Genomic DNA, 16,075 nt, shown 5'->3' on the forward strand with positions numbered 1-16,075 from the left:
TTTTTTCTTTTAGAAAGAACATTCCAAGTAGGAACACTGATAAGAATTTTATTAAAGATCAAAAACTCAATTAAAAAAAATTACCAGTTCTATTTTTGTACTTATTTTCATTTTCTTTTCTTAAATGAAAGGGCTTGACTTTTGTTGCACCTTCATTCCTAGGCAATGCCTGCTTTCAACATGAGTTCTAGCACAAGATGTACTATTTAACATTGTTTCTTACTGATGCCAGGTTTTAAATAGAATACTCAGTAAAGTTTAGAAAAAATGGTAAGTCATTTCTGCTGCAGTATAATCTTTTGACAGTGGTGATGAAGGAACTGTGGACACTGGAGTAAATAGTGTAGTCTAAATTCTCAAATTAGTGAGGGAGGCGTTCCTTCAAATCACATCAACAAATAGTGCAGGAGGCTCAGAAGCACAGGACAAACCGATCTGGCGTTGCCAGTTGTCTGTTAGGTTTGTGGCATAGAAATCTCAGGCATTGTTATGAATGGTTTGGGCAGTCAAAGGATATTGAGAGCAACAGAGATGAGAAAAATCTTAGCCTTTGACTTATTCAGTTTGTCGAAAGGCTTTCAGATATGGTGCCCAGGAGACCCGGCTGTTCCACATTAGCCAATTCACTCACGAGAATAGAAAAAAGGAAATTGCCTTTTATCGAGCATCTAGTGTTCCAGGCATTATATTAGTCACTTCACATACACCTCATTCTCACACAGGTGGGGAAACTGAAGTTCAGTGCTACCTGGTTGAAGATCACGTAGTCATAATTTGTCTGTTTGACTCTCAAAGGGCAGGGTAACTAACATTTGCCAGGCACTTTTATACATTAGCCCATGTAAAACCTGTGAGGGAGCTACTGCTATTGTCCATCTTACAGATGAAGAAACTGAGTTCAGAGAATCTAAGCTAACTCTCCCATTCAAGATTACACTAGCAGTATGCAGATGCGTTTCTAACTCAAGATTCCCACTGGCATGCTCTTTCTACCACATTGCTTCTCTTGAGTAAGAGTAAAAATGAGCAAAAAACTAGCCATACGTTCACATGAGGAACTTGTTTAAAGAGAAAGACAAAAAGCAGGTGGATTAAGGAGTCACATAGCCACATACATCCTCAGTACACCAGGACAATTGATACTAGATGACCACCATAAGTTCTCAAAAAGACAGTAATTTATGGATATTTTTATGGAGATAGTTTTTAAGAGAGGAGGAACTCAGTGTTATGTGATTCAAATAAACCTTACATATAAATTCTATCTAGATAATGTAGTCTTATCTTGTATGAAGCATTTTCTCTTTTGAAAAAGTATTATCCATATTTTTCAGCCCTCACCAGTCAAAGGATAAAAATAAAATCAAAGAAACTAAGCTATCTTTTCCCTCCCCTACCTCTGCCCCCACCTGCTCTGTGGGAATAGTCTGGAAGTCCTCAGAGGGTGACGCACACATGTTCCACACATTCTTTGAGGCTATCATTTGGCAATTGCCATTTTGCCCTTTTCCCCACTCCTACCCACTGTGGTAATGATGGCTGCTCCTGTAAGTGGCTGCTAGAAGCACAGCCGAAATTGCTGTGTGTGCCCAAAAGGCTTTTTCTTCTGTTTATGTCAGTCGATGTCTACTAGGAGGCTGCTCAGGCTGATGTCTGCACTGAGGGCATGATGCAAGATATAGAGGGCTGTTCCTTCCTACCTTCCCTGCTTACTACAGAAGCTCAGTGCCTTGAATTCTAATTTACCAATTTCTCTAGTTATTATTTGGGTCTTTTATGGCAGTCCCTCACACTGGGATTCAGGCATGGGTCGAGAGGGTGGGCTGGAGAGGAGTCTGAGTGACAGACACTGTGCTGCACTCAGACTCACCCTTCCCCTCTGACCTTGCTCTATTGTCCTTCAACCAAAATGGTGCCCTTCCTCCCTTGGGATGAGTTCTTTCCCAGGAAGAGCCTTGGTTCCTCATGCAAATAGCCCTGTGGCTAGGCCACCCTCCCAGTCAATCCTCCAGACAGGATTACATCAAAGGATTTTGCTCAAGCTTGAAAAATAACTTCTAGAGACTATCTGAAAAGGAGACAATCATAGGAAAAAGTAAGGAGGTGAAGAAAATTTAACCTAATAAACAGAGTTGTATGTGCCAGATATACCTGTCCGAAGATGTTTGATACCAGATCTGGTACAAATGTGTTATCTGTCCTGGATCTCATCTAGTTGGTTTATGTTGAGGGGACTCAATTTACAGAGCTGGATAAACAACCCCAGTGAGAAAATCATCTAGTTCTGCCTTAGCAATGATTTCTCTCTTGTTTTAAGGAATTCAGCTTCTCAGCTGGTACACAGAATGCTGAACTTTACTGGACCTGATTACATTTAGGGGTGGGAAGTTTAAGGGCTCTGCTCAAGGTCTTTATTAGCACAGAACAAAAGGTTGTAGTCTTTTGGAATTTAAGGAATTATACACAGTAAAATCACAGCACTGCATGGGGGAACTGTGACCTTATCTAATTTCTAATCCGAGACATAGCAGCTGTCACACTATTAATATCCTAATGCGTGTAAAAAAGAAAAAAGAAGAAAAGCACATAAGTAATAAAAATGTGTTTAAATCCATAGGTGACTGTGACCTTCAGCTAACTAATCACAAGAAAGATATGACTCTCCTTTTATAATTTATTACATGGAATTTTACATTTTTGTAAGTGATAATCTCTAGGAAAAGGATTGGGGATGATTTTTATTTTCTTTCTGTATTCAATTTTTTAGGGGGCGAACAAGTCACTTCTAACTTTTTAAAAATTGTAGTAAAATACACAACAGGATTTACCATTTTGGCCATTTTTAAGTTCATTGGCATTAAATGCATTCACGTTGTGCAACATCACTACCATCCATCTCCAGAATTTTTTCATCCTCCAAACCTCTTTAATGTACCCATTAAACAATAACTCTCCCTGCCTTTCCCCTCTGCCCCTGACAACCGCCCTTGTACTTTCTGTCTCTATTAATTTAATTATTCTAAGTACTTCATATAAGTGGAACTGTATAGTATTTGTCCTTTTGTGACTGGCTTATTTCATTTAGCATAGTACCTTCAAAGTTCATTCATGTTGTAGCATATGTCAGAATTTCCTTCATTTTTAAGGCTGCATAATATTGCATTGGATGTACATGCCACGTTTTGTTTATCTATTCATCTGTCAATGGATACTTGAGTTGTGTACACCTTTCAACTATTGTGAATAATGCTGCTATGAATATGTGTCCCTGTTTTCAATTCTTTGGGGTATGTAACCAGCAGTGGAATTGCTCAGTCATATGGAAATGTATTTTTAATATTCTGAGAAACCACCATACTATTTTCCATAGTGACGAAACCATTTTGCATTTTTACCAGCAGTATACAAGGTTCCAATTTCTCCAAATCTTTGCCAATACTTATTTTTTTTTTTTTTTTTTTTTTTTTTTTGGTTGACAGCCATCCTTATGGGTGTAAAGTGGTATCCTACTGTGCTTTTCTGATTTGCATTTTTCTAATAGTTAGTGATGTTGAGCATCTTTTCATGTGCTTATTGGCCATTTATATATCTTCTTTAGAGTAATGTCTATTTACTCACTTTTTAATCAGGTCTTTTTTGTTGTTGTTGCTGAGTTGTAGGAGTTCTTTATATAGTCTCAATACATATCCCTTACCAGACTTATGATTTGCCAATATTTTCTCACATTCTGTGGTTTGCTTTTCACTCTGTTGATTGTGTTTTTTGACACATGGAAGTTTTAAATTTTGATGTAGTTTGATTAATTTATTTTTTCCTTCTGTTGCTCGTACTTTTGGTGTTAAATCCAAGAAATCATTGCCAAATTCAGCATCATGAAATTTTTCCCTCATGTTTTCTTATAAGAATTTTAGCTCTTCCATTTAAATCTTTGATTCATTTTGAATTAATTCTTGTATATGGTTTAAGGTAAAGATTCTACTTCAGTCTTTTGCATGTGGGTATCTAGTTTTCCTAACATCATTTGTTGAAAGGTCTGTCCTTTTCCCACTGAATGGTGTTGGCACCCTTATTGAAAGTCACTTGACCATATACACAAGGGTTTATTTGTGGTCTCTTTAATCTATTCCACCAGTCTATATGTCTGTATTTATGCCAGTACCATGCTGTTTTAATTTCTATAGCTTTATAGTAAGTTTTGAAATAAAAAAATGTGAGACCTCCAACTTTGTTCTTTTTCAAGACTGTTTTGTCTCTTTGGGGTCTTTTGAAATTCCATAAGCATTTTAGGATGGATTTTTCTATTTCTGCAAAAAAAAAAAAATACATTGGGATTTTGAGGAATTTTACTTTTAAAAATTCAAGCTATCATGGTGATAATAAAAGCAAGTTTTAACTTGAAAGTAGCATTTGCTCATGATATTCTAATAAGAGATTTCTTTTTGACATGTTCAGTCTGAAGTGCTAGAAAGGAATATCTTTAATGAACAACGGTATAAAAACTATTAGGCTAATAGTGATCAAATAGTTATGGACAGAAATTTCTCCAGAGAAACCAAGACATATTTTTAGCTTCAATGGCCCTTTAAACTAACCATGTCTGAATCTTTTCCTTGTATGTTGCTGTTTCTAATCATGTTAACTTTGCTTTCTAAAATTCAGGAGAAAAAAAAATGGGTTTAATTTCCATAGTAATAACTAATACCATCGTAATTACATAGCCTTTTTCTTGCAATGCATTTATAGTATTCATATTTACCTAACTTTGGTAAATAGTATGATTCGATTTGTATGAGATTTAAAGGTCGTACATTTCCTGTTGCAACATTCTGGTGGAATGTACTGTTTCTCCTTACTCAGTTTACATATTTTCTTTTGGAATAAACTTAAGAGAACAAAGAGATTCCTAAATTGTAGACAAAAATGTCAGATGAAAGAGTAGAAGTTGACAAAATGTAATTGTTTAGGTCTTTTAAACAAATCTAAGTAGTTAAGGTTGTTCTGAGATTTTCAGTGCCAATTTATGCCTCTCTGACTTCACATCACTTATTTTACTTTTCTTTATTTTAACAAATATTTACCAAGTGCCTATCAAGTGGGCAGACACTCTTTTAGTAGACACTATAGACACAGTCCCCATCCTCAAAGCCACTCACAGGCTCATAAAGAAATAGACAAGTAAACTAAAAAACCACTTTATTTAAATAGATACAGAACATTGAGTTGAATTCCCAGAATCGGAAAGCATTCACAGAATGGGCATGCGTTCTTCTTCCAGGATTATCTTTTCTAGGGCTCTTTGGTTCGTTGAAGCAATGAGACCATATTTAGACATTTAAGTAAATAATTCAAAGAAGCAATAGTGTTTAGAAACTGTGACATTCTGGTTCTTCCATAAGCATAGAAATAGATTTATTCTTTCCTCAAATTGCATCTGCCATTTAAGGTCAGCAGCTATTGGCAGGGATTTGTCTTGTTCAAAGTGTACAGTATCAGAAGATAGGGGTAGGCTTCTCAAACTTTCCACCTGGTTTTGCTCCCTCTCAACCTAGGTGAGCAGGCCACCGTATTGGGGATCATGGTAGAGTCATCTAAGAATCTGTCCCAAGCTATCTGTCTCGAGCAAATGTTTTTTAAGTCTTCTGATTTTTCCTAAACAGTCAAGTGAATATTAAAATTGTATTAATGTTTTGAAAGAGTTTTAAACCACTTACCACCCACCCCAAGTCTTTAAGTAATCTTAGAGCTTCAGGAGGAGGCACCATGTTTAATTCGAGTCTTCAAAGCTCGTTTTGATTACACCCTGTCCTCCTAGAGTTATACACATACCCATTTTTGAAGTGTGAAAAAAGCTGTGTCACATGGGTATAAGAACTAAGCATCCTTTCCTACTCATTATGGGGTTTTCCCCTCCCAAATTAAAAAATCCCATAATTTTTAAAAAACTGGTAAAATTGTCACCAGGCATAATTATCAATAATGGCATTTTGCCTTTAAAGAATGCTATGGTGATGTAACACTGTGAAATATATATTTAGAACTATACTATTCATCATGAACTTACTAAAAGCTTTTTAATTGCTATAATAATCATGAAAGGAATACAAATGTTGCCTATAAATTTCTGCTAATTAAAATAGTTTAATATTTAATATTTAATGTTGTGGTATCTGTTTAATTATGGGTTAATGAAGATGACTATGTGATCTAAGTTTTGGAAACACTGCCAATCAAACTCAGTTCTGAGAATAGTAAGTCAGGACAATGACTGCCTTGCTAGATGCAGAGACATTTTGAAATATCCAGTCTTCTGTCCATGTGGTGTTGCCCTAGGATGACCAACTTGTTCCTATTTGCCTAGGACTGTCCTGATTTTCAAAAGCCCCACTTTGTGGGACCCCACTCTTCTTAGTCCCAGGCAAACTGGGACAGTTGGCCACCCTTGTTTGCCCAAGACTGGCAAACACTTCCAGCAGTTTCCAGGGACTCTCCTGGTTTCAGCTACTGGTCTGAAGTGACCATGATTCCTTGGTGAAGAAGGGTCAATGGAATCGATAAAACAGTAAGAACATGAGAACCTTCTGGGCAAGCAAGTCCCTGGGAATCAGACAGCCCTACTTGGAAACTTGAGCTATCACAGCAAACATTTTAAGTGCTTTTGTTGCTGAATTGGTTTATCTGTCCTAAAGCAGTGGCTTTCAAGTGCAGCTGTGCTTTAGAATTACCTGTAGAAACATTTTAAATCGCAATTCCTGGGCTGCACAAACAGACCTGCTGATTCAGAATTTCTACATTTTTAGCACAGCAGATGAAGGAACTTTCCACCACACAAATCTGACTATGTCACTGTCCTGCTGCTTGAAAATTTCAAGGCCTCTTGCTGTTCTGTGATAAAATGCAAACTCACTGCCTGGTTTACAAGGCTTTTCACGAGTTGCCCATTGGTTTATCCAGCCTCATGTTTCTCCAGCCCATGCATCTAAATAGGTTTGGGCTTTGCCTACAGTCTTCTCTTGGCTAAGAACACTCTTACCCTAACTACCCCGCTATTTCTCTGGTTCAAGTAGTTGTGAGATTTTTGCAACTTCCTCCAGGATGCCTCCTCCACTAACTCGAATTCAAGTCAACCATTTTAAATGAAGTTCTTAGCCCTCTGTATCTCCTCCACCCTGAGGCTTATCATGTTATATTGTAAATACCTTTCAATTGTTTTTCTATGTCCCTGTAGACTATAATCTCTGAGGGTGCAATTATATCTCTAATACTGAATGCAATGCATTGCATAAACGTGGCAAAATATTTATAGAATAAATGATTAGATTTAGCCCTCTTTTGAACTATGTTACTTGTGTTGGCTCTACCTGTACTACGTCTTATCCTGTCCCCTCTAATCCCTGATCTCCCAGCAAAGCCCAGATACCCTCCCTTGACTTTATAAAATGAATCACACACTCACCTGTTGGTCCTGGGCTTTGCAGAGTAGCTCTTTGCTGCCCCCACATGTTTTGAATCAGCTCCTTATGCAGCCAATAGAGACAATCCCTTGCTTCACCTAGTACAGCTTAAATTCTGCAGGAAAGGGAAGTCTTTGCTCTTGGCCTCCATATTCCTCCCTTGGCACAAAAAGAAACCATGAGAATGGAAGAGCAGGATGTGACCCCTCTGTGTCTGTTTCTATGCCCCAATCTTATATTTATTTTCCACCATCATCAGGACTAAAAACCATTTTTATTGTCTCTTCTCCTTTACATATATTTAAAGGCAATGGTCTACTTAGCAGCTCCCCAGGACCCTAGGACTTTAAACACTTTTTTCTGATAAAACTTCTGTGTGAAAATAGTAATGTTCAAGGACAGGAACTTTAATTATTTTATACAAGATTAAGATTCTCAAAACAAAAATATAAAGTGATTTTATCTCCAAAATGCAGAATCTTATTTACGTAGATTGAGTCATATTTATAGTGAAGAAATTTGTTTTGATCACATAGTCATCTTCATTAACCTATTAATTAAACTGATACCATAATATTAATGATTGATATTAAAATATTAAATTATTTTAATTAGAAATTTATAGGCAATATTTGCATTCCTTCTATGATTATTATAGCAATTAAAAAGCTTTTAGCAAGTTCATGATGAATAGTATAGTTCTAAATATATAATGCAGTGTTAAATCACCATAGCTCCATTTTTTGGTAATTAGTGTCTACAGTTATTAAACTAAGAATGAAATGTATAGTGTATGTAGCAAATCACAATTAATACAGTTCAAGCAAAAGTATATTTTTAGGGAAAAAAGAAATCAATGTTTTACATCAGTTAACTAGAAAGAAGCTGTTTTCTCCTAAGAGAATAGGAAGATTTGGTCAAGAAGATAAATACCAACAATATTTACATATTTTAAACTGAATAGCTTAAATTTTTAAATTGAAATTGCTACTTATTTACAGTTTTATAAGCTCTTACATTATTTAGTTAGGGTCTTGCGTGATCACTGTGACATCAAGGGGTACATGTCCCATTTTACAGATAAGAAAATTGAGTCAGGGAGATTAAATAACTTTTGGAAAGAGGTTATTCTGATTTAAAAATTCCTCTTTGAAAAAAATGTTCTTAAGGGCAAATTGTGAAATGTCTAGACTATTAAACGGTATCAGTCTTAAATGTTATATTTGGTTAGAGAAAAATATATCTTATAAAATTTCTTTTCTCCCCATGGAGCAAAAAGGCAGCTGGTGATAGGGACCTAATAGAAACTGAAGTAAATTGGTTACTATTGACTTGATACCTACTGTGTGCCAAGTTCTATACTAAATATTTCATATATTGATATCTAATTTCATCCTAACAGCAATTGTATAAGAAAGTTATTAAAATTCTATTTCACAGACAAGAAAATTATATTAAAGCAATGTTGGAAACTTGTACAAATCACACAGCACAGCTGAGACTGGAAATGAATTCTGAGTTTTTTCAAAGCTGGGCTCACTCTATTATTCCATGCTGTGAATTTTATTTCCATGTTAATTCAAATTTTTATTTGCCTGATAGCTTTGAGATTTATTTCATTTATGCTCAGATCATGTAAACTTATGCTAACTAGCAGTGCAATTTATGCACTCAAAATTATTTGATTTAGTTTACATTCGAGAGCCACTCTCTGATTATCTTAATCCACAATTAGGGACAAACATTTTTTTGAAATGTCATTTATGGAAATGCCATATGGAAATAGTTCTGCTGTGATTTCTTCAGCTCTCTGGTAAGAATGTGACTAATCAGAATAAATATTAGATGGGAAAACCTATAATCTTTAAACCGCCAAGTTTTCAGTACACTTACCCAGCTCTGTGGCTGTTGTATCTGTGGCTTCACTGCTGTGTTTGAAATAATTATAAAAGGAATCAAGACAATGTCAAAAACAGAATATAGAATAATCATTTGGGCAATTGTGGTTTTGAGTCCTCCTTTGTTCTAAGCCCCACAGACACTGTTCATAGGTTTGTCTATAACGAGAATGAAGGCAGCATTGGGTACATGAAAAAAGACAACTTTCTATTACATTATTTGCTTTTGTGTCATTTATGTGAAATAGAAATGATAAAGTATTTCTTCTTTCGTTATAAAGTATTACTGTGTTTTTCTTTGTAAAATTAATTATATGTTCACTGTAGAAAATTTAGAAAGATGTAAAAGAGAGAGAGAGAATAACAACAGCCATCCTCTATTTTCTTTTGGTCTTTCAATTTTTTTCTAAATTACTTGAGTGCCATGTGATGGAGTGTATTTTCTAAGGTTCTGTAATGATTTTCTTTCTGAAGATTATGAATTCTGCTTTTATTCTATTCTTTTCTTAACCATCTACTATAACCCGTTTCAGGCAGCAGGGGAGCAGATGATTTGAAATATTTACATTTCATGATGAATCAGCATCTCAATTGATTATACAAAAGACAGCACATTCTATATTTGCCCTACAAGTCTTTGAATTGTGAGCTTTGGAAAACAGCCTTTACTTCATCTAATTTAAAGATGGAAAAGAGATAGTACTTTGTTATTGAGACTTCTCTCTCACCAATCTTCCGTTGTCGCCATTTTTCCCACTTTCACATGCGATTCTAAATTCTTCTTTCTGTCATTACATAAATCACTAAAGTCATAACTCTGTGTTTCTTTTTTAAAGATAACTTTTTTCCCCGTCAGCTTTGGCTAAAGCAAAAGGTCAACTTCAGGTGTGAGGATTACTTAAAAGACAATAAAAGGCAATGCACTTGAAGATGGAAAATACACTGAAATGAAGTAGTTTAGATTAGATAATGCCAAAGGTTGTAATTAGTATGGTTTGTAGGTCTTTTAACTGATTAGCGTGGAACAATATTTTCAACTCTTTAATTACCTGAAGAGCATTAAAAAGTACTGATGCCTGGTTCCTTCTCCTAAATAAATGGGTCTGGGATGGCCTGGACATTGGGATTTTTTAACGTTCTCCAGGTGACTCCAATAAAGTCAGGGTTGAGAACCATTATTTTAGAAGATGCTATATATATTCACCTGTGTGAAATGAACATACTTCCTGGCTGAAAACCAATGATATTTGATATACCATAGGCTCCTTCAGTATAGTGCAACCATATATGGATACAGAGTTATGCTTTGCACAGGGGTGTTCGGCAGAGGGGATAAATAGAGGCTGAAATACAGCCCACTCTTAGCTCATAAGGCAAGCTGCACTTTGACTCAGAGCTATATCTCCTGGCACTTTTTTCTAATTTGCACAAAGATACCGCACCGGCTAGTGTGACATTACATCTGTATTTATGTTCTTTCACCCTGCATGGTGACTTATTGCTTTTCCAGTAAACTATTTTCTGATTTTAACTTTCTCACAAACTCCAAACCACTAGGTTCTTCAGAATTAATATTTTCCATTTTGGTTTTGAAATGAGCACATTATATGTGGCAGAAACAACATGGGAAAAACTGCAAATTCCAGTCCATTGATGTTTCTGTAATAAATCAGCCTTTAGCCATCTGGAATTAGATTAATTTGGAGACTATGAAAAAGCAATAAAAGTGAGAAACCTCAAGAAAGACAAACTTTATAATGGTCCTATCTCAGGGCTACCTAGCTAGCTCCCATGTTTAGAATAACATGATAATAAGTCGGGTTTATAATTTCAAACCCATAGTTAGCATAACATGGAGAGAAATTCTATTCCATTGTCACAGACTGAAACTCTGTTGCCAACCAGTTTATTCTTTAGCACTAATTGGAATGAAGTCAAGATACTTCATACCCATCACCATTACTGGGAAAACAAGTTTATGACCAGATGGGAGTACATTTAGCAGATGTCAGCTTCATTATAACTAAAAAAGTAATTACAACTAATCAGTAGAAAATACATCCAGATGTATTTGCATATGTGATGGGAACCGTAGTATATGATATAAAAGCTATAATTATGTGATTTTCTCAGGAGCTTCAACAAAATGCTAAAGTTTTACCAAGAAACCAAAAGAACAACTCTTATCCCAGCAACCTGACTCATCTGGTTGTCAGTCTGTATGTTAAAGGGGTTAAATTTCACCTTCATTGTGAATACATTAGATTGAAAAGCCTAGCCCAGCACCACAGGAGTTCCCAACCATGTGTTTCTGTGTAAAATGAGTCACTTGATGGGAAACAGGAAATCAGTAATAAAGGCTGTTTTGGTTAATTATACATGGAGTTATAACTACAATGGGGAGAGCAGGGTTTTCTTTTAAATCAGATTTGAATACTACACTGAGCAAAAATAGAAAACTAGAAAACTTTAAATTGTCTTTGACATTAAAACATTAAATTATGCACTGAAAGGGAGTAAGTATCCCAGGGGCAGTTCTGCCCCCTCTCAGAATCATCACTGTTTAGAAAAAGCAAGTTTTATGTAGTTAATATTAGCACAAATCTTTTTCTGCCTGCCTGCTTCCTAGCAACCTAAAGCAGAGAGTATCTGCTTGCCAATCTGCTTTTGGTAAAAAATAAGAACAGAAGTCCCAGTGAATTTGCCAATAGCCCCGAAGAGGTGGGGGACGTATTCAATAAGCTCTGTGCAGATTTTGTGAGCTCAGCATGTGATTTATGTTGTCAACCATCTGACCTTGCTGTGCTTTCTACCACAGGCCAGGGAAGATGTGATCCACATGCTGAAGACAGAGAAAACCAAGCCTGAGGTTCTGGAGGCTCATTACGGGTCTGCGGAGCCAGAGAAAGTGCTGCGGGTCCTGCACCGAGACGCCATCCTAGCCCAGGAGAAATCCATAGGAGAAGATGTCTATGAGAAACCGATTTCAGAGGTAACACCAACAATCGCTCCAAAAGGGAACCTCAGAGTGATATCTTCACATTCTTCCATTTTATATGCTTTAACATTTTCTTTCCAAGGCAACATTTTTATGATATACTAATATGGAACTAAAGTATAATTTAAAAATTCATGAATTATAGTAGATCCTTTCAATAATAAGAATTTTAGAAGCATTTCTTTGAATATATTTAAAGCCTGAAATATATTTCTCATGTGATTATGATAGTTACATGCTCTTGCAGTCTGTTATTCTTTCATTTCTCTAAGAGATTATGTGAGTAAAAATTTGTAGTGCTTATCAGTTTTAGCATTGAGTTGTCAGGATTATATCAAATTGGCAATCCTAAATTAAACTGATTTCATGATTGATATTTATGGTTGTAAAACCACTGTGTTTTGGGATCTTATAGACTCATAATTAAAATGGTCTCATATGAATAGCTAAAATACAAAATCCCAAAATGTTTAGGGCAATTCTTTAAGATAAAATAAAATCCAATATGGCTATAGTTAATCATTTTTATATAAGATTGTATTAAGAACTATTAACTATTTCTATTAACTACCCATGATACTTCATGTTAAAAATACTCTCACATTATAGTAGAAGTTTGATGCTGAATTAGGGAACCAACTGATGAATCTAGCCATATTGACTCTTCAGAATTCAAGTAAAAAAATTCATAGATGTGAAATTAGTATCATAAATGTAAAAACAACAGAAATTAAAAATCTGAAGCAATTTATTATAATTTAACTTCTAATTTAGTCAAGTCTTTGCACAACTTAGTTTGACAAATCTCAGACAAGATCTGCTTTAGACAGTATTCACAATGGATTGATGGTCCCATAATTTTCTATTTTCTGTACCAAGGATAACCTGGAGCTCTGTTCTCATCTTTTCCTAAAATATCAAGGGATGATTATATGATAGGATGCAGTCAACAGGTCTAATCCACTTTCATGTTTGAGATCCATGGTTACTAGCTGCTGTTTAAGCCTCAATTTCCTTATCTGTCAGGTAGAAGTAACAACAATGCATCTCATTGAATTGTTGTAATAGTTAAATGAAGCAATATCTAAAGCTCCTAACATAGTGTCCGGTACATGATAATTACTTAACAAATATTAAGCACTGATATTTGCTGGGATCCGAGGGTGGTAATTGTTCACATTCTTAATTAGTTCCAAACTTGGAAGGATTTGAGGAGTAAAAGACAGATAGAAGTCAAAATATCAGTTGTCTGTTATTATTATAACTACCTGAATTGCAGAACTCAGCTTGGATAAATGGTATCATTTGGGCTTCCTAATTCTTTTCTCCCAAGTGAGAGCTTAGGATGGCTCCTCAAGGGAGAAGTTAGTCTGCAGAGCACACACACTTACCCGGAATTAGTGCCTCTAGCCCACTGAGTTTTATGGACAGTACACAAATAAAGGAGTAACCCAAATGCTTCTGCCTCATGGACAGAGAAACAGAACAGAAAACACCCATCCCATAGGCTGTTTGTTAGGAACTGGCTAAGCTGGGCGTACTTCTTGGTTCTTTTCTTCCTTCAACAATCCGAAGAGTTATTCTTCCCCTAGGGAAGAGTGAGTGAGGAGGTAGAGAAGAAGACAGAAACTACTTTTCCGAATATTGCCAAAATGGTGAAGCCTGCTTTGTGAGAGAAATAGAATGCTAGAAGGAGAAAAGGTTTATCTTCTATCATCCACAGGTTTTTGGTCCCTTAACCCTTTGGGCTTAACAGTCAAGTTCATGTTACCCAGGAGCAGGAGTCTTGCTTCTCATTTCATGAGGCAAAAATCCCAGTACAACGTATTTCTATTAGCCTCCTGGGACTATGAGCAGATCCTAGTTCTGTTCCTAGAAGCCATGCTACACCTCAAGCCAAAAACTTTCTGTTCATTCAAATATCCGTGCCAAATTAGGCCCAGCTAGGCTACCAAAAGAACTCACCAGAGGTTAAGCAGTGAAGCCAACATGGTGGACCTGTCCTCTCCCTTGCCAAATATCTGGAGAGAAATTAAGTAGCAAATATTAAATCCTCCTGAGCTTCCTTGTAAATTAATGTCCGGGATATTGAAATTCATAAGCAAAATTCTTAAGAAAAATTCCAAAGAAATTAAAGTTTCAATTTCTTTCCTTCCCAAATTCTTATTTTGCTTAACCTTAGCCAGCCAGGGGGATCTTAAACATTTTCAAAGTTGAATTAATATATCCTCAAGTCCCTCTAGTCCACTTTTTTTCAAAGAGCCCAAAGAATTATTAGGACACATGCAATTTTCATAGTACCAATCTCACGTTCATAAATTTTAAAAATGCAAGGAAACCTCTAGCTCCAAAGTCAATTTCACTCAAGCGAAATGATAGTCTGTGACCCTAACACTCAGCACAATGCAGACCCATATTACTGTTACCAAGACCAAAGCAGAAACTTAGGGGACATCCAGGGGAAAGAGGGTAGGTAGAGAAAATCTTCAGCTACAACAGGATACCAGTCAGTCTGGGGCAGTTGTTCACATCAGACAGAGCCTATTGCTGTCAAAAAGTTAATAATTATGGCAAAGCCATTATGGGTAGAGAAATCTGTCTGCGTGTACTACCCTTGTCCTTGGTGAGTGGCACGTGAAATATATCTTTTTGAGAGGTTTAGGGATTTGCAGTGGTGATATCCTCTGTGCCTGGTTCTTAATTTAGGTGCTCTGCTTTTCTACCTGCATATTTAAAACCTCCTTAATCTTTTTTTCTTTTTTAAAACCCCATGCCCAGGCCTAGGCAACCCATCACTTAATAGTAGTTTTTCTTATTGCCCCCTCGTTTCATCTGGAGAATCACCTTCTCCCCCAGGTGAACGCTGATCTCACATGCCGGACTAGTGAGACCATACCTTACCCTGATGCTATTGTTCCTCAGAATTTAGCCTTCCTTATGTTTGAACTCTCTAATTCTTGAGTAAGTTGTTCTACTCAAAGCAACAAAATATTTTTTCGGTCACAATCTTTTCTGCAGTAAGACAACTCAACTGTTTTTTTGTTTTTTTTTTTTAACATTTTGAACAATTTTTTCAAGTAGTCCCTTCTTTCTCTATCAAAATAGTGATTTTATGGATATTGAAGTTTTTTGATTTATTTGTTTGCTCTATTTTCCCTATGCTTTGAGACCCAGACATTTGTTTTCCTAATATTACCTTCCATATTCTATGTTATGTGGTCTCCCTTAGAGAAACAAAATCAAGGAGTTATGAGCTACCAAGAAGATCCTTTGTTCAACACAAATCTTACCTACTTTTATGTTCTTGAGTTGGATAATCCTTACTAAGAACTCTTTACCCATCACACCACAACCATGTTTGGACTGTATCTGCTGCTGTCTGCCTGAATCCTCTTTTGTTTGTCTCATCTTTCCTTAAAACTCTGTGTCTCTAAGTTTCTTGTGCATGTTTACTCAGGGCCCATCTAAATAGCTGACACCTTGAAACTCACCTAATAATACTTCAAATATCCTACCCTGATCTTCTCATATTTTAATTCTTAAATCTATGTTTTATATAACCACTTCAAATAGTGGTTGCGATCTTCAAGAGAAAGGCCCTCAATTGATCTCCTGAAGGACTATCTATATTTTAAGCATGCTCCTCAAACATTTCCTGGATTCTTTGTAGAGGAAGTCACAATGCTATGTTTTCTGTGCTCTGATGTCTCTACCTCCTCTGATCACTC

At 36.0% G+C, this 16,075-nt stretch overlaps 1 protein-coding gene across 3 annotated transcripts in view; it reads left to right on the forward strand.

Annotated features, from left to right (window-relative positions):
• The window catches only part of FILIP1 (filamin A interacting protein 1), a 179,922-nt gene that overhangs the window by 105,968 nt on the left and 57,879 nt on the right, over positions 1-16,075 (forward strand). For 2 of the 3 annotated variants that reach the window (XM_039853158.1, XM_039853156.1), the window contains exon 3: positions 12,168-12,341. In XM_039853158.1, coding sequence (XP_039709092.1) covers positions 12,168-12,341 — 174 coding nt within the window. Of the gene's footprint in view, positions 1-11,875; positions 12,071-12,167; positions 12,342-16,075 lie in introns of those variants that run through there. The other variant, XM_039853159.1, reaches the window with a different exon arrangement.

Source organism: Pteropus medius, unplaced genomic scaffold (assembly GCF_902729225.1).
Source record: "Pteropus medius unplaced genomic scaffold, Ma_sr-lr_union100, whole genome shotgun sequence".
In the NCBI taxonomy this organism is placed as follows: domain Eukaryota; kingdom Metazoa; phylum Chordata; class Mammalia; order Chiroptera; family Pteropodidae; genus Pteropus; species Pteropus medius.